This window comes from Notothenia rossii (genome assembly GCF_949606895.1).
Source record: "Notothenia rossii genome assembly, chromosome: 4".
In the NCBI taxonomy this organism is placed as follows: domain Eukaryota; kingdom Metazoa; phylum Chordata; class Actinopteri; order Perciformes; family Nototheniidae; genus Notothenia; species Notothenia rossii.
The window spans coordinates 51,668,035-51,691,586 of record NC_136902.1 but is presented as its reverse complement, the minus strand read 5'-3'; the positions used below and the strand labels follow the sequence as shown (position 1 = coordinate 51,691,586).

The following is a 23,552-nucleotide window of genomic DNA, read 5'->3' as shown; positions in this document are numbered from 1 at the left end:
CTGCCCTCTGGCTACAGTGAGACGCTACATATACCATTTGCGTCAAGAGCATACAATTACACATAATAAGCACATCCCGTTGAAACCATAGACTGTATAAAGGTTGAAACCTACAAAATAAAATGATTTATCGCCATGCTTTAATAGGTAAAATTGCACGCAATCATTAATTAAGTTAAACATATTAGTTATTTTACCATTAAAGCTGACATATTATGTCACATTTCAGATATTTGACACTAGGGAGGGTTACTTGTCAGAAATGTGTTCTAGGTGGTCTATTTAGTCTAAATTATGTTCCCCTTAAAGGTAGGGTAGGTAAGAATGGAGAAACCAGATCGAGTGCGCTAGAATATTAAAGTATACATCCGGAAAAAATCTGCCCCTTCCTTCAGACTTCCTTACAGAGCTCCTCCTCCAACACACACGAGCGCGCACATGATGACCAATGGGCACGAGATCAATTTGCTCACAGATGGAAGGCTGACAGGCAGGTAGGCCATACAGTTATTTTAGCCGGGCCGGCTCAAATGATTGGTCGTGCTTTTTACAGCGCCACGGCTTCCACAGATAACATTTTATTTATTTATTGTCAAAGCATTTAATATATTCATTGCTATCGGGATGTTAAGAGCATTCCATGGAATACAATTCCAAACAATATTATGAATCCTTATGAATCCTCTATTCAAAAATATTATTCAGTGTCCATCGACATGAAAATAACAAAAAAGTTCATGCTGGACTCAAACCCGAGTCCCAATAGCAAAAATCACTCGAGCCATGCGCGTTATGAATGAGCCATATAATATACATAAAGTAGGCATTTGCTTTCAAATAGTATACTGACTGAGGTCTGTATCAAGCCTCATTAAGACCCACCGAGATCAGATATCCTAGTTTATCAGCCTGCGAGCCTACATCATGTTGTGATAAGTGGTCATTTCACATATAAATGTATTCTAGTGCACACATTAAGTTCAAATATGCAAATCAGGCCATGTGTTGCGTTATGTAGTAGCTAGGTATAATCATCACCGACAGATGGAAAGACAACAATAACAAGGAATGACTATAATAACAACTCAGACAGACTGTATGCAGTGGCGTCAATTCAGCCAAAGCTAAGGTATGGCAAGGTTACTAGTCACATGACTTAACTACAGTATCAATCAATATACATGCCCAGCAAATAATCATAACAAAAGTGACAAGTCTGCTATGTAGCTTTTCTGTGTGGTTAGGAAAATTTGAACTTTTTCAAATGCAGCCTCACTCACATCCCGCTAGCGCAAGTAACTATGGACACAAACACTTAACTACGCACGTCAATCAATCAATTCAGTCAAATGCGCCGTTACGCATCCGTTTTCAGCACCATGGATAGCAAGCGGCAGGGTTAGACAGCAGTAATAGCCTTTCTGACACAATTTCACTCTTTCTGTTCACTTCATTCACTATGTAATTGCAACAATATCACGTGAACATACCAGGTAAACTGCTGTAAACTGTTAAAGTCCAAATATAAAGAGGAGAGGGAGGGAGGGAGGGAGGGAGAGAGGAGAGGGAGGGAGGGAGAAGAAAAGAGAAAGAGAAATCATATTAATAAGATGTTTGGGTATCTTACTTTGAGATGAACTTTATTAATTATTCCACAAGTGGATAACGGCGGGTCCTCAAAGCAGCAAAGTTATTGACGAGTTCATCTGCGTCCAGGGATTTTACGACAGCAGGCTCAACAGCCATCAACATGAGGTTTGTGAGCCTGTCATCGCTCATGGTGGTCCGCAGGTAAGTCTTGACTCTTTTTAAAACGGAAAAGAATCTTTCGTTGGATGCAGTGGAGACAGGAATTGTTGCTGCGATCTTGAATAGCTTGATGACCTCTGAAAAAGCGACAGACATGGTCTTCAGTCGTGTCAAAGCCAGCATTATGTTTTTCTATCGGGATGTTAAGAGCATTCCATGGAATACAATTCCAAACAATATTATGAATCCTTATGAATCCTCTATTCAAAAATATTATTCAGTGTCCATCGACATGAAAATAACAAAAAAGTTCATGCTGGACTCAAACCCGAGTCCCAATAGCAAAAATCACTCGAGCCATGCGCGTTATGAATGAGCCATATAATATACATAAAGTAGGCATTTGCTTTCAAATAGTATACTGACTGAGGTCTGTATCAAGCCTCATTAAGACCCACCGAGATCAGATATCCTAGTTTATCAGCCTGCGAGCCTACATCATGTTGTGATAAGTGGTCATTTCACATATAAATGTATTCTAGTGCACACATTAAGTTCAAATATGCAAATCAGGCCATGTGTTGCGTTATGTAGTAGCTAGGTATAATCATCACCGACAGATGGAAAGACAACAATAACAAGGAATGACTATAATAACAACTCAGACAGACTGTATCATGTTTCACTAACAGACTGTATGAAAGTATAAACGGGTCTCAAATCAACTCGACATCATGTTAATAACTATATATGATACAAATATAAGACTGACAACAAGAACAAGCCACAGAAGTATCACAAGTTATCCTTGGCGGAGCTCTCCACAGCTGAAGACTTCTCCACGCTGCTTTCAAACTGTGAGTAAACAACGTGTGCTTAACTTGGGCCCTTTCTCATTTCTCTAACTCCCCTCCTCGACTCCTATCCTCGACTCCTATCCTTGAGACTTAGTCCCGCCCACAGGAGATGCGAGCGGAGGAGCCGAGGAGGGGAGCCGAGGAGAGAGGAGGGGAAGCAGCAGACGGTTAGAGAAATGAGAACTCCTCTCCTCTGAGCGGTCATTTTAAAGAGACGTCCATTAATGATGACAGGAGGCACAGCAGCCCTCTGTCTGATGGACAGATGTGTTCATGACGACTTATACTGAACAAAAATATAAACGCAACACTTTTGTTTTTGCTCCCATTTTTCATGAGATGAACTCAAAGATCTAAAACATTTTCTATACACACAAAATAACCATTTCTCTCAAATATTGTTCAAAAATCTGAAAAAATCTGTGATAGTGAACACTTCTCCTTTGCCGAGATAATCCATCCCACCTCACAGGTGTGGCATATCAAGATGCTGATTAGACAGCATGATTAATGCACAGGTGTGCCTTAGGCTGGCCACAATAAAAGGCCACTCTGAAACATGCATTTTTGCTTTATTGGGGGGGTCTGGGGGCGGTCCGAAAACCAGTCAGTGTCTGGTGTGAGGATTAGGATTAGGGTTAGGGTAATGTTGTGAATCGAGTGGCCTGTGTTCATCTTCCATAACATACGCCTGCCCATACCATAACCCCACCACCACCATGGGCCACTCGATTCACAACATTACCCTAACCCCAGCCCTTTGGTGCGGCAGCACGCAGCAACACGATTAAAAGTGCCCTAGTGACGACCAAGTAAGTAACCACCAGGTAACAAATACAACGAGTGTATTGTTTAATCCCCTAAATCAGATGGCAAACTAAACTATAACTTCACTTCTTTTCTTGCATCCATCCATTTAGTCTCGTTGTGCACTTTTGAAAATAGCAGATCTACAAGCTCACAAAGGTCTTAAAAGTCACTTGTTAATAAAGTATTTAGTCAATCAATCAATGCTCACTCAAGTCATTATTTAGTCAGTTATTTATTTCATAGAAACTAAAGCATGCATGCACAATGTGGCACTGCAATCTTTGTTTGTTCTGTTGTTGCTTATTTAAATTGTTACAATAATTTACCAGAAACCAACCTGTTGAATGTTATAAACATCTGCATCAGACAGCATATGGTTATTGAAATAAATATATATGCAATTACGACATACAAGATGTGCCTTTAATAAATCTCACACTACTAAGGCAGCCAGCTCCACCAGGGCTGTCAATCCCGGGGCGGGGGGGGTTTGTCCCCCCCTAGCTTCAGATTGGACCCCCCTAAGTCATTTAGAATAATACAAATTTAAAATAAATGTTAAAATAATAATAATTTTGATAATAAATCAGTAAAATCAGGCAAAAATCAGAATTAAATAACATAACCCTAACCTAACCCTAACCCCGAAATAAAGTAAACAAAAACCGAAAAGAAACTAACAAAATCCGCCATTATCCGGCAAAGTTTTTGCGCACAATTTCGGCGCGCACAATTTCGGCGCCCGCGAGAAGGTGCCCTTTTTTTTTCTCTTGAGCACCTGCCCCTATAAATGTCTGTGTACGCCACTGTTAAAGAGCAACTTCCAGGTTAAAGACACCTGTGAATAAATGTGTAGGAAAATGATGAATACACTAGATTTTCAAAAAAATATACAGAAATATACACTACAGTGACATCTGGCGTCGTTTTTGTAAGAAATGTTCACTTCCGCATAAAAAAGCCTCGGCACGTGACCTCCCACATGTGACGTAACATGGGGGAAACAAGGGGGAGAGCGGCCGGTGTAACGTATTAATAAACATGGATCCCAATGCTAGTTTTGACACAGAAGACACAGAAGAAGTTGAACATGAATATTCAAATGCATATGACGGACCACAACCTTATAATTATGAGCCTGCTAGGCATCCAAGAGACCAGGAGCAGCCAAGGATTAGAAGAAATAACGGCCATCGGAGAGAAATTGAGCTGTGGTGTGGGGAGAACCAGTGGAGAACTGGGCAGCTATCTTGGTGAGTGACCGGCGTTAGCTTCAGAATGTTAATCTTACGTCACATCACAACATTGTGAAGTTAGCTATCATATATCAGGCTATAACTAACGTAGCATTGATAATATAGTAACGTTACTGGCAGGACTGTTGATACTGATCCATAACAGAAACTAATGCGCAAGTATCAGCCGTATCTCGCGTTACCTAATGCAACTCCACACTACGGTGCTGTGTACCGGAGGGGAGACGCGAGATACGACTGATACTTGACGATCTGGCGGAGAAAGGTTGTGGAGCTTCCGTTGATATGCCGTTGTAAATGGCTTGATGGAAAGCATGTGTACAGTCGGGGAGGGTGCACAGCTGATTGCAGCAGGTGAGTGGAGGTTGAGCCGGGAGCCAGGAGTGACAGCCACCACGCTCACACAAACAACACAGACAGGGGGAAACAAACAAACACAAAGGAGACGGCTGGAGCAGTACAGCCACCACAGCGTTACCTAATGCAACTCCACACTACGTCTTACGGTGCCGTGTACCGGAGGGGAGAGAGAGAGAGCAGCGAAGGGGGGGGGGGGGGGGGGGAGAAGTAATACGGTTTCCTGATAAAGCTGTGGAGAGTATGTGCTGCAGGGAGGTGGATGCACAACGCACCCAGGAACGAACGCTAGCTCCGGTCCTTTTTACTGTGGACTCGATGTCCTGACAGGCTGGTATTTGTGTAACCTGCACAAACACAATACTGCAGCATGATTACAAATGGTGAAATACAATGTAAAACTACCGAAAAATACCAGCTCACTAAAACACAACCGCTCAACTCAACGCAACTACTAACTATACCCGCGGTCAGAGAGCGGAGATGTTTACCCTTTGTTATGTAATATGACGCGTTTGACGTATGACCTTAAAAAAAAGCCGTTTTTAAGAGCAGAGCTCAAAATTGCTCCTTTCCCTCTGAATTCCTGCCCTTATGTCTCGTAAAACATATCAAATCCTACATTCACTTTCTTTAATTGTAATTTTCAAGCAAGTTTAAGCATAAATGTAGAAAAAAAAACCCCGTGCAAGATGCTCTTTAACAATGATATTCAGTAATAGGTCTGGCAAAAATAACTGGTTTAAATGATTTATTCAAGCTTGCAATGTTTTAAACAGACATCCACAGTCACCTCATGTGTCTTTTTGTATTCCTTGCTGTACGCGTCCGTATATCGGCATCGCAACCACAACCTCACACACTGTTACTGAATGTGCATCAAAGTGTTCCTATCCAGCCAAATATACCAAAAGATGAATATTAACGACAGAAGAAGCGATCGAAATGTGTATTTCCTGGTTATTCGACAAAGGCCACGCCCCTGTCTAAAATAATAGAATGACACTGGCGACGGTGTTACAGTATAACTTGAGTCATGACAGCTGGTCATGTCATGACTCAAGTTATACTGCAACACCGTCCCCCGTTCAAATGAAGTCGCCGCCAATCATATTTCCAAGCTTGCTCCAGGGCCGGGCACAAGACTCGCGTCTTGTGCTGCATTCACTTGCACTCAGACATTAGAGATTTTCTCTCATAAATGTCCGATTAGCCACAACTTTTCTTTATTTTTTAAGGTGACAGTTGCCACCATGCCACCCCGGTAGATCCGCCCCTCGTACAAAGATTTCCGGTAGTAACCTTGTACATACAATGTTTTACGGAGCATGGCTTCAGGAATAGGGATGTTACGTAAAACAGACGTAACCATCAATTTAACCCAACCACGCTTTGTTCGCGGGAGTCACGTGATTATTGTTTTTTTTAACGTATTGCTTGGAGTTATCTTGCCGCGATATTTCAGCTTCGAAAGGTCTACAGCGAGGAGCAACGAGTTCTTCAACAATTTCCTTAAAGTGTGTTTTCAGACTGTCCGCCCCGGTTTCCTGCTCTCCGGAGGCCTCGGCCTGGTTTAGGTAATCCCAGAGAAGAACCGCATAGCTCGCAGTTTATCCGCATCCGGCTCACACAAGTTATACGGGGTACATCAGCAAGCTTTTGTGGCACGAAATAGAACACACAGCTTCTTGCTGTCACCAGGGTCCTGTGTCTCTACCCTCCGGCACACGTTAACGATGGTTCTGCTGAAAGACCTCCATCCTCCCACCGAGGGAGTGCGGCACGAGCAAGCCGAGACCACGGCGGTGTTGGACGGCCAGAATCTGGGCTGTGGCACGCTGTACGTCGCAGAAACGTAAGTGATGCACGTGGCGCTTGTTTTTGTCTTTACAACACCAGTGTTAGTTTATGTGTTGAATCTTAATGTGTTGAATCTTAATTGTTGTTAGATTTAAATACATGAATTGTGTTAAAATAAACCAGTAAACAGCATAGAGCGTTTTAAAAACAGATGCTCCACTCGGCGTGCTAACCACTTCCGGAGTAGTCACTTTCAAAATAATAATTACAAATGTATTGGATGAAAAAACACATAATTAATCACCCAAAAAGTACAGTGGTGAAACAGTTAGAAGCACTTTATTTTACAAAGACTTGCAAATCTGTAGCAGATACACAAACGAGTTGTTTGTAGGATGTGTAAAGATCTACCTAATACTAGATCAGAATATTAATAACTATTTTCATAGTCAGATTTTCGGTTCACGTTTCAATGTCAGATCGGTTCTAAAATCTGAGGATTTAATTGATTTTATTTTGTGATTATTAATATGAGTGAATACAAATTGGTTATACATAATTATAATTGTCTTGAAAAAGCACTTTTTTGCAATAGTTGGTAATTGATTTATAAAAAATAGTGAAGTTGCAGCCCTGCAGTCAGGTTGTTTTTATTTGAACATAAGCCCGAAGCTGCTTTCAGACACTGACTCTCACTTAGCCTGACTTTCCATTCCAAATCACTTCCTGAAATTGGGAATAATGTTCCCACGGTCTGTAAAACTTGTTCTGGATGCCTGGAAGTACCATTAAATGTACCTTAATGCAATTATGTAACTTTTGTATTCTATGTGTGTGGACACTACAGGACTGTCTCAGAAAATTAGAATATTGTGATAAAGTTCTTTATTTTCTGTAATGCAATTAAAAAAACAAAAATGTCATACATTCTGGATTCATTACAAATCAACTGAAATATTGCAAGCCTTTTATTATTTTAATATTGCTGATTATGGCATACAGCTTAAGAAAACTCAAATATCCTATCTCTAAATATTAGAATATCATGAAAAAGTATACTAGTAGGGCAGGGGTGCCCACACTTTTTTGGCTGGTGAGCTACTTTTGAAATGACCAGCTAACCGAGGTCTACCAACCAAAAATAAAATCCCAAATTGCAAGGGTTGCTGAATAACACGTTTTATTTTTACATGGGATAACTACAATAGGGCTGCAACAAACGACTAATTTGATTATCGATTAATCTATAGATTAATGAAACGATTAATCGACTATTCGGACTACTACTGTGTGCCTTGCACAATTTCTCAAACGCTCTTATTTAGCCATCAACTTTTAGATTTAGTTTGAGGTTGTTTTAGGCATGTGGAAACTAACAATGAAGACAATAAAGATGAATACTTGATTCAAAAATACATATATGATTAAATTAACTTAACAAATTGTCAAGAAAATTAACATTGCTTTTTATTTGAATTAAATAAATAATATTTCACATCAAAAGAAACAACAATGTTTTAACAAATCTTATTAAATAATCTGATGACAGAACTGGAAACAGAATAGCTGAAACTTTAACAAAATAAATAACTCAGTTACCTCTAATCATTAACCCATGTTTGTATAATGTAGTTAACTCCGTGTGTTGCTGCTAGCATACATAACACCTGACGTGGAAACGTTACTCGTGGATGGGGCTACAGAGCTACTAGAAAGATAGTCGAACCCGGTGCATTCGTCCGTCTGAATGTGGTGCACTTTTGCTAAATGTTTAGACAAATTTGTCGTGTTACCGCCCTTACATGCTAAACACTTTTGGTGACGAGCATTGTCCACCTCAAGACGGGTAACATGTAACCACACCTTGGAGCGCTTCTCTCCACCATCTCCTCAGTGTGTTGCTGCATGTAGCAGATGCGTGTGTGTAAACTGCCCCGCCCCCTTGCAAACAGACGGGGGAGAGAGAGATCTCTTCTGGATTGGAAAGATAGAAAATACACCGACCATAGACGCATTTGTTTGTCTTTTTGCATGTTAGAAACGAGTTGGCGACACTAAGACTAAGAGATAATGTTTGTGTAGCAATAATACATGACCTTTCTCTTTCTCAACTCGCTACTCGGAGGGAAGTCGCTGTCATATGCCTTGTGAACACTCCGATAATGCCTCTCCACTTTACCTTTCTTTGGCAGAGCGACGCTTGCTTTACAAATAAGGCAAATAACCTTTGAATGTGACATTACAAAAAAAGATTCTCCCTCCCATTCTGTGTGGAAGTGGTATGTTTTTAGCTTTTTGCTCGTTCCCGCACTCATTTTGTTGTTTGTCTCTCCCGGCACTTGACTGATTTTGTATCGCTTTGCATTCTGGGTTAACAGACTGGAAAGCAATAGGTCGCTTTTTCTGTCAATCAAGTCAACTCCTGAATTAAGTGGCAGGGAGGCCAAGGGAGGAGAGATCAAAACCTGTTTTGTCTATTTTAACGGAGCTGGATTTTTATTTATTTATGAATGACTCGCGATCTACCAGCATTGCCCCCGCGGTCGACCGGTCGACCGCGGTCGACGTACTGGGCACCTCTGTAGTAGGGTGTTCAACGAATCACTTGAATCGTCTAATTAACTCGAAACACCTGCAAGGGTTTCCTGAGCCTTGAAAAACACTCAGCTTGGTTCAGTAAACTAAATCACAAGTATGGGGAAGACTGCTGATCTGACTGCTGTCCAGAGGACCGTCATTGACACCCTCCATCAGGAGGGTAAGACACAAAAAGAAATTTCTCAAAGAGCAAGCTGTTCACAGAGTGCAGTTTCAAAGCACATCCACAAAAAGTCTGTTGGAAGGGGGAAATGTGGCAGGAAACGCTGCACAACCAAGAGAGATGACCGCAGCCTTAACAGCATTGTGAAGAAGAGTCGCTTCCAGAATTTGGGGGAGCTTCAAAGACAGTGGACTGAAGCTGGAGTCCAGGTATCAAAAGTCACTGTTCACAGACGTGTCCGGGAAATGGGCTACAATAGCCGTATTCCCATGGTCAAGCCACTTCTGAACTCAAGACAACGGAAGAGGCGTCTGACTTGGGCTAAGGAAAAGAAGCACTGGACAGTTGCACAGTGGTCCAAAGTCCTCTTTTCAGACGAAAGCAAGTTTTGTATTTCATTTGGAAGTCAAGGCGCCAGAGTCTGGAGAAAGGCTGGAGAGGAGCAAAATCCAAGTTGCTTGAAATCCAGTGTGAAGTTCCCACAGTCAGCGATGGTTTGGGGAGCCATGTCAGCTGCTGGTGTTGGTCCACTGTGTTTCATCAAGCCCAGAGTAAATGCAGCTGTGTACCAAGAGATTTTAGAGCACTACATGCTTCCGTCTGCTGAAAAGCTCTATGGAGATGAGGAATTCATTTTCCAGCATGATCTGGCACCTGCCCACAGTGCCAAAACCACCAGTAACTGGTGTACTGACCATGGCATTACTGTCCTCGATTGGCCTGCAAATTCCCCTGACCTGAACCCCATAGAGAATATGTGGGGTATTGTGAAGAAGAAGCTGAAAGACACCAGACCCAACAATGCTAATGAGCTAAAGGCCGCTATTGAAGCATCCTGGGCATCCATAACACCTCAGCAATGCCACAGGCCTCCATGCCACGCTGCATTGATGCAGTAATCCGTGCAAAAGGATTCCCAACCAAGTACTGAGTGCATTAATGGACATTTTCAAATGTTTGATTGTGTTTTGCTGTTATAAATCTTTTTTTTTATACTTGGTCTGAGGAACTATTCTAATTTTTTGAGATAGGATTTTTGAGTTTTCTTAAGCTGTATGCCATAATCAGCAATATTAAAATAATAAAAGGCTTGCAATATTTCAGTTGATTTGTAATGAATCCAGAATGTATGACATTTTTGTTTTTTTAATTGCATTACAGAAAATAAAGAACTTTATCACAATATTCTAATTTTCTGAGACAGTCCTGTATGTGAAGCATCAGCTGTTAGATGCATGTGTCTTTTGGCAGGCAGCTGTCATGGTTTGATGGCTCGGGGCTGGGATTCTTTCTGGATTATCCCAACATCGGCCTGCATGCCATCTCCAGAGACGTCAGCGCTTACCCACAGGAGCACCTGTACGTCATGGTCAACGGCAAGATCAAAGGTGAGAGAAACAAACAGGATGCAATCAATGTTCGGAGGATCATTCACAAAGCTGTATTTTAACCATGTGTGTCACCTTCAGTGATGCAAATTAGTCGCTTTTCAGCGCCTCCCGCTTTTTTACCGCTGATTTGGGTGACTTGTGTAATTCGTGGAGAACCGAAGAGTTTTCGTTTTGGGGGGGGGGTCCGTCCGTCCGACTGACGGACGGACAACTTCTCACTTCAAAAAAGAAGAAGAAATCTAGATCGCAAAATAATTAAACAAGCGAGTGCCTGTTTTTCCTGGCCAAGGACAGGTTCATTGAACACAACACGAGCGTCTCGTCTCGTCTCGTGTGGAAGGTGTAACGGAGAGCATCGGAACGCTGCTCCAGCTCTTCAAATATTGCAGTACCCATAAGGAGCCGTACACATGCCGCAGTGTTTGCTAGTCTGTGTCTTTAGTTGTAAGCACAGTGGCGATCTGTTGTTATTAGCATCTGGTTAGCGAGCTATGCTAACGAATTTAAAGAGCTTTTCTTCAACCAGGTGGAAGAGAGCTCTCTCCTGAGAGGCTCAAATAACCTCAGCTCAGTGAGGTTAAGGCACACCTTGATATGATCATTATAGTTATTAATGAGACATTAGAGACTCAATTATTAACAGGTATAAAATACTATATGAAAGTAACAAAAAAAAGTTGTTAAAAATAACAAGAATAGAGTTTGAAAGGGGAGTGATTTGTAAAATATCCAAAAAGAAAAATCTGTCATTGTCAGATGGTATATTACGCTGTTTTTTTTCTGCTTCGAATAGTTCTCTCTTTTTTCACCATACCTGTGTTTGCATCACTGCACCTTCTGTCCTGGCAGGGGAGAATGTGGTAGAAATGGCAGAGAAAGCTGGGGATGACGAAGAAGACAACAGCAGTGACAGTGGTGATGAAGATGAAGAAGGAGTGATCACAGAGATCCGTTTTGTGCCCAGCGACAAGGTGGCATGTGAGTGACCACGCTGAGCCTGAGGGCCACACTGATGCTCTCCCTTTTTATGAAATGTTTCGTTTTTTTACAGCCTGGGCCTCTGCCATGTTTGAATTCGGATCTGATTTGGTTGTATTTTTAACTTATTTTTAGATTATTATTTATTATGTCTATACTTTATTCCATCAAAAACACAGATCATAAGATAAATGTTAAAATTACTGTTTTAACAGGTTGTTGTAAATGCGATAGGGCTGTACCCGAATACTCGGTTGTTGGCCTACTATTCGGTTTTCAATTTTGTTATTCGGATATTCGTTTTTTAATTTGGCACTGCGGCTGCCAAATTGAATTTATTGAAATCTCCAATATCAACGTAAGAGCTTGTGCCTCTTCGGGGGGTGCTAACACTTAACCATAACCGTTATCGTTTACTTTCTCCGTCTTTATATGTAGATATGACTTTTATCCGTTAATCTCCGCTCCTTTTCACGTTGTTTCCATAGCAACAGCAACTTCCTGTCAACAGCACTAACTCTCCTTCAAAATAAAAGCATGTCCATACAAATTGGAAGCCAAGCCAAATTACACTTAAGACATATACAACTGCAACGAAAGTACCAAACACAATGCAATATCCTTTTCAATTTCAAAGAACACAAATTGGGTTGTATACAGATGTAGCACCTCATTTCAGACAGTTTGAAACGCGAGGGCCGTGGCCGGCAGGGGGTCTGCCCTCGCTCAAAGGAAAACCTCCTGCGTGACTTGAGACCGCACCCGTGATAAATAAATGTAATTTATAATGAAGCCAGCTGCAATGGATCATTGATCCACCAGGGGGTGCAGTGGGGTTCCACACTGGAGCTCATGTGAAATAAACTCTGATACAGTACGGTAGATTTATGTCTGGTAGGCTACTACTGTATAGCGGATCTTTGTTAAGATCCATATGTCACGGATAGGATCATTCTCTGTGCTAAATAAGAGACATGTAATCATTTACAAAACATCACCATGTTTTTATTTAACAAAATAATGTTGTTTAGTCCACAACTACTGTACAAAAAACATCAGGAAGCCCGCCGGCTCCAAAAACGAACGGGAGGAAATGCAGCCCGGCTCTCGATTTTTAATCCTAATTAAATCATCATCTTCACCACGATCATTTATGTTTATGTTCGCTGAATTTAAATGAAAGCATTGACAAATATGAATATACTACAGTCAGCTTCATTAAAACGTTATTAACGTGCCTAAACTCAGTAATTCACTAAAAATATTTATATTTTAATGGAGCCTGAAGGGTGTTATTTTCCCCATAATGAACAAGTCGCTGCACATTATCCCACTTATTACATTGCTACATTCTCAACAAAGTAACAACATGACTCCCAATATTAATTGAAATGCTTTTATGGATTTAGAAAATATTTTTATTGATTTAAAAAAATAGTTGTATGTATTGATTTAAATTGACATGCATCCGCTAAGAAAAATAGTCCGTTGTTACCGTTTTTTAAACAGTCTGAATGAAACGGCAGCTCTCAGGTGATCAGTGTGTTTACACACCTAATGGCCCACAGCTCTCTTCCCCCCCCCCCCTTCTCCAGTAGTTAAGTTAAAGAGCAACTTTCAGGTTAGAGACACCAGTGAATAAGGCCCTGGCCCCACGAGGACGCATACGGCAAAACGCATAGGATTAACGCAATCGCAAAAAAGCTTCCGTCCACACGCAATATTCACCTAGTGTATTCAATATAGTGTCTGTCCACACGAGACAGCTCCGCTTAGCTCCAACCGCTGGAAAAAGCAGCAGTACATATGCCGAGCCTCTATGTGGCGCTGTAACTTCCTCCACAAAAGCAGCGAAGAAGCATGGTTGCCCTTCTGTTTATTCTCCGCAGTGGGGCCAAGGGAACCGGGCAGAGTTTTTCGCCAGTCAACGTGTATTAAAGTTAAAATCTTCCGGACAAACTGATAAAAGTGCCAGTCAAAGGTCTTCTTTGTTATTTATTGAGCTTTAAAACAAATGAATAAAGAATCTATATAATATAATAATAAAATACATGGAGCCTCTCTTTTTCCTCCCTCTCTTCGGACAGCGTCAGTGTCTGTCTCATGCAGCAGCTGATCCAGTAATGAGTGACCCGGCCGACAGTAAAAATAAACATATTTATTACTAGTTTAGGTAGTTTGAGAGGTAATTAAAATAGCTACGGGTGATGATCTGACTTGAAGTGTGTGTTTTGCTCCGTTCACCGCTGCATTACAGCGGGAGGAGCTGCAGGTGAGCAGAGCTGCGTGTCTCCGTCCTGTCAGATTAGACTTCACTCGCGTTTATGTCCATATCGAGAGAAAGATAAATAATCTGAATTCAGTGTGCAGTTTACTTTGACGCTGGGGTGAGCAGCAGAGGTGGGGAGAGGCGGGGCTATTGCGTCATCATTATCAGAAAATGGTCGTATAGGTCCTACACACGGAGCTGTTGGACCCCCCAGAGCGTTGCGTATGCCGTGCTATCCACCTTGGGACCCGTTATCGTTACCGCAGTTGTTTACTGTCATATTCGGTCGTCCTAGTGTGGCAGAACGGTCTATATGACACTAAACAGTATCGCAAACGGCCGTAGTCGTTCCCGTGGGGCCGGGGCTTAAATGTGTAGGAAAATGATGAATACACTAGATTTTCAAACAAATATACAGAAATATACACTACAGTGAAATCTGGCGTCGTTTTAGTAAGACATTTTTACTTCCGCATAAAAAAAGCCTCCCACGTGTGACGTAACATGGGGGAGAGAGGCCGGTCTAACGTATGAATAATCATACGTTAGATCACAATGCATTGGATCACAATGCTAGTTTTGACACAGGAGAGGTTGAAAATATATATTCGGATGCATATGATTATAATTATGAGCCTGCTAGGCGTCCAAGACACCAGGAGCTGCCAAGGATTAGAAGAAATAACGGCCATTGGCGAGAAATGGAGCTGTGGTGTGAGGAGAACCAGTGAAGAACAGGGCAGCTGTCTTGGTGAGTGACCGGCGTTAGCCACAGTTAATGTTAGCTAACGTCAGTCACATCACAACATTGTAAAGTTAGCTATCATATATGAGGTTATAACTAAAGTAGTATTGATAATATAGTAACGTTACTGGCCGGACTGTTGATACTGATCCATAACAGAAACTAATGCGCAAGTATCAGGCGTATCTTGCGTTACCTAATGCAACTCCACACTACGTCTTACGGTGCTGTGTACCAGAGGGGAGACGCGAGATACGACTGATACTTGACGATCTGGCGGAGAAAGGTTGTGGAGCCTCCGTTGATATGCCGTTGTAAATGGCTTGATGGAAAGCAGGTGTGTAGTCGGGGAGGGTGCACAGCTGATTGCAGCAGGTGAGTGGAGGTTGAGCCGAGAGCCAGGAGTGACAGCCACCACGCCCACACAAACAACACAGACAGGGGGAAACAAACAAACAAACAAACAAACAAACAAACAAACACAAAGGAGACGGCTGGAGCAGTACAGCCACCACAGCGTTACCTAATGCAACTCCACACTACGTCTTACGGTGCTGTGTACCAGAGGGGAGAGAGAGAGAGCAGCGAAGGGGGGAGAGAGATGTAATTAGGCATGGGCGGTATAATTTTTTTCATACCGTCATACCTTGCTGACATCATACCGTGGTATACGGTATATGACGGTATCAGTCCCAATTTAAGGGGTAATTTTCCCCCCCAAATTTTTTTTACTCACTATATCAACAGCCCCACCAAAAATATTTTCCACCAGCCGCCACTGACGGTATGACTTGGGTCGACTTGAGTGAGGTGGCGTTCGGCGGCAAATAGATGTTTCGAACGGTATATTATATGTTCGGTGTAAAATGCAGCCCGAGCCGGTAGACGCTCGCAAAGTGCCGCGACGTGCGCGCTAGTACAAAACAAGGGCTTTTTTTTTTTTTTTTTTTTGAGATCGGATACAGGACGCGTTTGTAGATGGCCGACGTTGTTTCCATAGTGAGCTAAGTTAACAATATATCATCATACATAAACATTTTCCGGGAGTAAATACTTGACTTATTGAATAAAGTTTGCTATATTCACTAACTAGTTTGGCAATATTATTCCGTGCATGTGTTAAAAACCTTATTTCCATTTGATTCATTGGATTACTCGCGTGAATGTTTAGCACGTAAATGCTTTCGTTTTTAAAACCGTCCGACCTCGACTACAAAACCATCAACCAGTTGCATAGGATTAAAAAATGTCAACACTCACTCACCCCGTCTTAAACATTCCCAAAGAAGTGCCTCTGTCTCTCGTTGTGCTGGATGAAGTCACTGGCGACGAGTAAACCCAAAATAGTCCCAAACAGGCGCAGAGGCATTTTTCTTTTTTACTGGTTGTCCGAGTTCGGGGCCGGCAAATGCTGCCGCCATCTTGCTCAGCTCAGCTCTGTGCTGAGCTCTGAGAGCGGGAAAGACGGACTGCCCTCCCCTGCCCTCTGCTGGCGCGTGCTGTGCATTACAACCAATGTCGTCCCTGTCAAAACTCCGTGTCAGTGTAATAGAATGAAACGCATCTGTGATTTGGCGCACAGTCTGTGACGTTCCGGTATTGAAAATCATACCAACGGTATTTCGAAATACCCTGGTATACCGTCATACCGCCCAAGCCTAGATGTAATACGGTTTCCTGATAAACGTTTTGCTTGAGAGGGAGGGAGGTGGATGCACCTCGCACAACGCACCCAGGAACGAAAGCTAGCTCCGGTCCTTTTCCTGTTAGGGAAACTGTGGACTCGATGTCCTGACAGGCTGGAGTTTGTGCAACCTGCACAAACTCCAGCTCACCGTGATTAAAAATGGTGAAATGAAATGTAAAATTACCAAAAAAATACCTGCTCACTAAATTACAACCGCTCAAACCAACTACAAACTACTTCCGCGGATTGGGCAGAGAGGGAGTCCGAGAAAGTTGCTCCCCCATGTGACGTAATGTGACGCGTTTGACTATGACGTTAAAAAAAAGCTGTTTTTAGTTGCAGAGCTCAAAACGGCTCCTTTCCCTCTGAATTCCTGCCCTTATGTCTTGTAAAACATATCAAATCCTGCATTAACTTTTTTAATTGTAATTTTCAGGCAAGGTTAAGCATAAATGTAGTATAAAAAAACCCTGCAAGTTGCTCTTTAACTGTAGGTTACTCTGAGTGACAAGCTTACAGTTAGTGAAGTAACACTTTTTTTTTGTGAGTCACGACCTGGCTATTTCATTCTAACATAAGCTCCAAATGTTACTGTTTCCACTCGGACTTCAATACAGCTACACCATTGTTTGGTTTCCATGGTAGCGCGTCTCTTTAGTAGCATTCAGCCACAGCTCCCTCTATGCAAATCAAACTGTAGACGGTGTGAAATCGCCTATTGTTTTAAATAATGGTCGGAATGTGAGCCAGAGAACTCTAAACAAAAATGTTCAATCAATAAAGTAACATTTTATCTTATCTTAATAATATCTTCATATTAATAATAATAATAAATCATACAGTATGTGTCCGAAAGTTAGCAGGAGGAAGCAAACACCAACAAATATATTGCAAAAAATATACTGCATATTAAAGCAAACTATTGTAAAAGTATGAGCATAACAAATAAAGAAGTGTAAATATTTACATTATTATTATGATTATTTAATATATAAAGACTATATATGATTGAATTACAATATTAGATATACTTTATTTGATCTAAAATATTGATTTTTTTTCGTTATACTGTAGTAGCCTGTGAAAACCATAACAAATATGTGTTCAAATGCTCTTCAAAACACAACTGAAGTACTGAAAGTCCATAAAACTTGTCTTTCTGTATTTGTGAATGAAGCGCCATCTAATGGTTAAAAACTGAAATTGAAAATCTGGCAATGCCCTCTTGGAAAATAGTGGGAGGGCTTAACATTCCCAGCCGCTGGGATCCGTTGGGTCTTTGGCAGCAGTGTTAATTTCGTCAACGAAAACTATGACGAAAAATGTTTGTCGACGACCTTTTTTACATGACTAAGACGAGACGATGACGAGCTAAAAATAGATTCTTGATAACGAAAACTATGACGAAATGTATATTTAGTTTTCGTTGACGAGACGGGACTAAGGTGTTAATGGTGGACTATCGGACATTCAAAATGCAGCATATTTTCCCCCAAGTGTCCGTCTTGTCTGTCAAAATGCATCTTTCGTTTCTAACTTGCAATATCATTATTTCCGCTCTCTTCACCCCAGAAGAGCGATCTCCCTGTGTCTCTCTGTGTGCGGGGGGCGGGGCCTAACATACATACTGCAGCGGACAAAGAGATCTGCCGTGGACAGAGCGTTCAGAGAGTATAGAGACACAATTTGACTAAAATGTAATTTTTCATCGACTAAAACTTGACTTAAACTACGAAGGACAGCCATTTTTGTCTTAAGACTAAATCAAAAACAGCTGCCAAAATTAACACTGTTTGGCAGGAAGCTGTTGGCTGGAGTCCTTTTCTAGAGTGCTACATCTGTACATTAACAAATAACTATAAAACAACAATACTGTAGAATAACAAAATGAATGCCGTGAATAAACCGAAAAACACATGTTGAAGGGCGCGCTGAATATTCGCTGCTGATTACTACCCCTCCCCCGCCGAACTGAATATTGTTGTCTTGAATCTAAATATCTGAAATGTTTATTTTATTAAAAAAGGAACATGTATTGTCTCTTTTGATGCATGCATATAGCGTTTAAATGGACACAACATCAAAGGGGTGCTGTAGTTTCGTTATATTTTTCAGCAGTATTGTGGTAGAATATACATTTTAAGGATATTATTAAAAGTCAAATATATGTAACCCAGGAAATATAACATAGTGTCAGTGTTGACACTGACTTACACATTCCTAAATTGACTAATGCTACTAATGTTGCATCTTTTATCATATGTTGGTCTGCATGCAGTGGAGTCCATGTTCTCAGCCATGTGTGAGTGCCAGGCGCTGCACCCCGACCCAGAGGACAACGACTCCGACAACGACTTGGAAGGAGAGGAGTACGATGTGGAGGAAGCCGGTAAGGTCGGTCACTCACTCACTCACTCACTCACTCACTCACTCACTCACTCACTCACTCACTCACTCACTCACTCACTCACTCACTCACTCACTCTCTAACATTATCAGTCTGTTTAAAATATGACATTAATGTCACAATTCTATTATCAAGGTGCCCTCCGATTCGATAGAAAAACACTTTTGGTCCAATATAAATGATCAGTATATGATGCAATAATGCAACATTATATAACATATATATATATATATATACATCATATATGACATAAAACAAATAAATAAACAATGAAAATATGGCAAGCTCAGGTGTTTAATATTCTTATTGCCTGTGGGACGAAACTTTCCCTGAGTCTGGTGGTTTTGTCCGGATGCTGCGGTAGTGCCTGCCAGACGGCAACAGTTTGTGGCTGGGGTGATGGGGGTCTTTGATAATCCTGAGGGCTTTCTTCCTGAGCCGCTGGGAATAAAGGTCCTCCATGGATGGCAGCTCCGTCCTGGTGATGTTCTGTGCAGCTTACACCACCCTCTGTAAAGCCTTACGATTGAGGGCGGTGCAGCTGCCGTACCAGGCCGTGATGCATGTAAAGTGCAGTAAAAGCCATCCGGCCGTATGGACACAGCTCTAGGCTCAGTCACAGTTTCAGTGTCCACTGCAAATATTTCAGCAGCAGAGCACCTCATGATAAACACAGTTTCAGTGCACAGGCCCCGGGGCCCTACAACATAAAGGGGACCCAAGGATTGTGTGGGTGTGTGCGCCCATTATGTGAAAAGGAGATGGATATAAAACTACAGGGTGCTCATCTGTTCCCTTTAGGTTCTGTGGTTTCTGTAAGGCACAAACAGACTCTTTAACATGCTGCTGACTGAATAACGTGTTCTCATTTATCTTTTCTTTGTCTCTTTTGTCACTCTTTGTCTCCCTGCTCGTCTGGACCCGGGCTGCAGAAGCAGGTTAGACATCCAGCATGCATCACTTTATCTTTACACAACCCACGTCTTCTGTTGAGCCTTTACAGCGACACTTGTGTATGTTCGAAATCAAAACGCTCAGGGACTTATTGACAGCGTTGTTTGATTGGTGTTTTCTAAATAGTTCTTATTGTTGTTTTGTAAGAAGCCCAGGATCAGGGACAACTTTGGAAGCTAGTGGGGATCTAAATAAAAAAGATTAACCAACACTAACACTTTACAAAAGAAAAACACTTCGTACAAACACTTATAAATATATGAATAGTTAATCACAGTTGTACAGTCTCTTCATAGTAGTCTTCATACTTTAAATTACTAAATACAGACAATGTATTTATAGCTCTGTAAAACTACCTTAAAGTGTCTTATAAATCATGTATTTAATGTTAGCATAATGCTAATTGATGCACCGTGCCCCCCCCCCCCCCCCCCCCCCCAGAGCACGGCCACGGTGACGTCCCTACCTTCTACACCTGTGACGAGGGTCTCTCCGCGCTGACGACGGAGGGCCAGGCCACGCTGGAGCGGCTGGAGGGGATGCTGGCCCAGTCTGTGGCCCAGCAGTACCACATGGCCGGGGTCCGCACCGAACCACCCAACACAGAATTTGAAGGTTTGAGTCAACCTCACATACTGAAATTACAAATATGAATCGTATTGATAATGGATACAAATTGGGTTCAAATATGCTTTATCCAAACTGAATGATTACTGCAAATATACTGGAACAGCTGATAATGTGACCTCTACTCTGGTTAAGTGAAGGAACTCTCATAAAAACGTGTACTTCTTATCAGGATGGGTTTCCTCAGGCTGTGCTCAAGTAGTCTTTGTTTTGCTTAGAAAGGAGGATCATCGTTTATTAATTACGAAACGATGATACTTTATAGGTCGGATGAAGTCTGAAATTTGACTTTCATCACAGCAAAAATAGGAAAAAGGAAAGGAGCGTTAGTGTTTCCTTTCTTATCTTCTATATATATATATATATATATATGTATTAGGGCTGTCAGTCGATTAAAATATTTAATCGCGATTAATTGCATGATTGTCCATAGTTAATCGCGATTAATCGCACATTTTTTATCTGTTCTAAATGTACCTTAGAGGAATATTTTTCAAGTTTTTAATACTCTTATCAACATATGAGTGGACAAATATGCTTTATGCAAATGTTTATTAGCATATGAACAATGACAATGAATATTAAACACAACAACCTCTGAACATTACACATATTCGCCTCAATTCAATCTGGAACCTCTCGTGTGTGTGTGTGTGTGTGTGTGTGTGTGTGTGTGTGTGTGTGTGTGTGTGTGTGTGTGTGTGTGTGTGTGTGTGTGTGTGTGTGTGTGTGTGTGTGTGTGTGTGTGTGTGTGTGTGTGTGTGTGTGTGTGTGTGTGTGTGTGTGTGTGTGTGTGTGTGTGTGTGTGTGTGTGTGTGTGTGTGTGTGTGTGTGTGTGTGTGTGTGTGTGTGTGTGTGTGTGTGTGTGTGTGTGTGTGTGTGTGTGTGTGATCGTTGGAGCTATCTATGTGCAACTCAAGGCATGCTCGAACGGGAGCTGCCTGGACGCTGCAATCATGTTACACTGAGTGTGCTGACTTTTCGTACAATGTCTGGCTGCCTGCCTGCATAAAGTCAAGTGCTCGGCACAGTTGTTGGCGCGAAATGTCGCTCTTCTGTTTTCATTTAAACAGCTCCTTATAACCGTTAGCGCAGCTAGCTAGCAACAGATGCTAACAACAACAACAATACACGTAAGGTCTCTCTCTCGCGCCACACATGCCGCAAGCAGACGGCAGGAGCGGGGCTGTCGGCATCAGCTTGTAGATGGTATTTTAAACTCGATGCGCTCTGAAACTACGGGGCGGCCGAGGACAAAAAATACACATGCGTTAATCGCGTTAAATAATTAGTGGCGTTAATTGACAGCCCTAATATAGATAGATAGATAGATAGAAGAATATTCTTCAGGAAATGTGACAGTTTTCCTCTGGAATATTCACCAGCATGAGCCTTTCTCTGTCCTCGACTCATTTTGATGTCTTATAAATGAAGTTGCAAACAAAACCGCTTGTGAAGTCTCAATCTCTTCAAGGAAAAGTGGTGAGGATAAAGACGTTTACCCAGCTGTAGTAAAAAAAAAATACAATGTGGATGGGGTATAAATTATGAAATTATCGAATCACAAATAATATATATATATATATTTAGATAATACCAGCAACATCACTAGAGTCTCCATGTATATCTGTAGAAAAGTAAATCTCTAAATTCCTTTTTCAAAGTAAAAGTGTTTTTCTGTGGACAGAATCCCTTCATCTGTTAACAGAAGCTCTTAGTTCTGAAATATGTGCAGGACAGTGTCGTGGAAAATCAATGGCACGGCTCCATAAATCATGTCATTAGTTGTTTTGCAAATGACCAAACGAGTTCCTCAATCACATTTTAAATAAAACTTCTCAAGAGGGAGCAGTTTCCAACAGTCTATACTATGTTTTAAATCAATAAAAACTGCTGAGACATTTGTGTTTAATTTAGCATTTAGCTTTGGTCCTAAAACTGCATCTGGTTATGTTGAGCTGGGACTATACTCTAGGACGTTTTTTTAAATTGTATTTAATGTACTAGCCAACCCAGCAGGTCACAGAGAGTGAGGTCAAAGATTTGGAAACACTTATCTGATGTGTATTTCTATTTTTATAAAGAATATGATGGAGAAAGTTACGAGTATTAAGGCTTATTGTGTTCTGCTGTGCAAATGGAAACCCAGCAGCTGGTCTTTTCAAAGTTTAGTTTATGCTGTTAAACTGCAGTGTGTGTTGACAGACGGTATGGAGGTGGAGGCAACGGCGATGGAGGCGGGGCAGTTTGAGGATGCAGACGTGGAGCACTGGTAACATTATAATGTTTTACAACCGCCAAAACATCTTTGTAAATACATTTGAATAATGAGATCTTAGAGGGAGTGAATCATCCATTTGTTATCTCACACTCTCTGTAGATCTCATCTCAGCGGACATTCAAAGCTCCAGTGTTGCATCATGGGATTGGAGAGGCGGACAGCAGCACTTACTCACTCTCTTGTTTAACACAACTTTTCCTTCCTACTCAGTCATCTCACTAATCTTTGTAGCATCCTTTATTTCCTCCCATGCGTTTTGATGCATTGCTTAGTAGCTCACGCGTCATGTGTTGTGTTTGTTCTCCGCATCACATTTACTAATTTGTTCAAGTCGTATGAGTTTATCTTTGTTATACGACCAAGGCATCTACTGAGATGCAGACCCAAACGCCCAAATCATGCTGTAAAAAAAGATTAAAAAAAACCCAACGCTCTGTTTTGTATAACAATTTAATTTCAGGTTTTTTTGAAAAAAAAGTTATTGTCTTTATACAAAATTGTGAATAAATGCATAGTTTTTCTGAGTTTTTTTGCTTCATTTATTAACGTAAGGTTTGAATTGTAATTTTAGTGCACAATTATTGCGGGTGGAGTATTTTAAGAATATTTTGTTGCATTATATA

At 41.4% G+C, this 23,552-nt stretch overlaps 1 protein-coding gene across 2 annotated transcripts; it reads left to right on the top strand.

The window, feature by feature from the left end:
- Positions 1-6,218: 6,218 nt before the first annotated feature.
- clns1a (chloride channel, nucleotide-sensitive, 1A) lies at positions 6,219-23,453 on the top strand (the record flags this gene model as incomplete). Of its 2 annotated transcripts, XM_079675495.1 has the most annotated exons (7): positions 6,232-6,884; positions 10,842-10,978; positions 11,831-11,959; positions 18,939-19,049; positions 20,463-20,636; positions 22,854-22,920; positions 23,029-23,453. In XM_079675495.1, coding segments are annotated over exons 1-7 (738 nt in total). In that variant the 5' UTR covers positions 6,232-6,765. The 2 variants fall into 2 exon arrangements, with proteins under 2 accessions (XP_079531620.1, XP_079531621.1); XM_079675494.1 differs by lacking the exon at positions 23,029-23,453 and having other exon boundaries at positions 6,219-6,884; positions 22,854-22,924.
- Between the last annotated feature and the right edge of the window lie 99 nt (positions 23,454-23,552).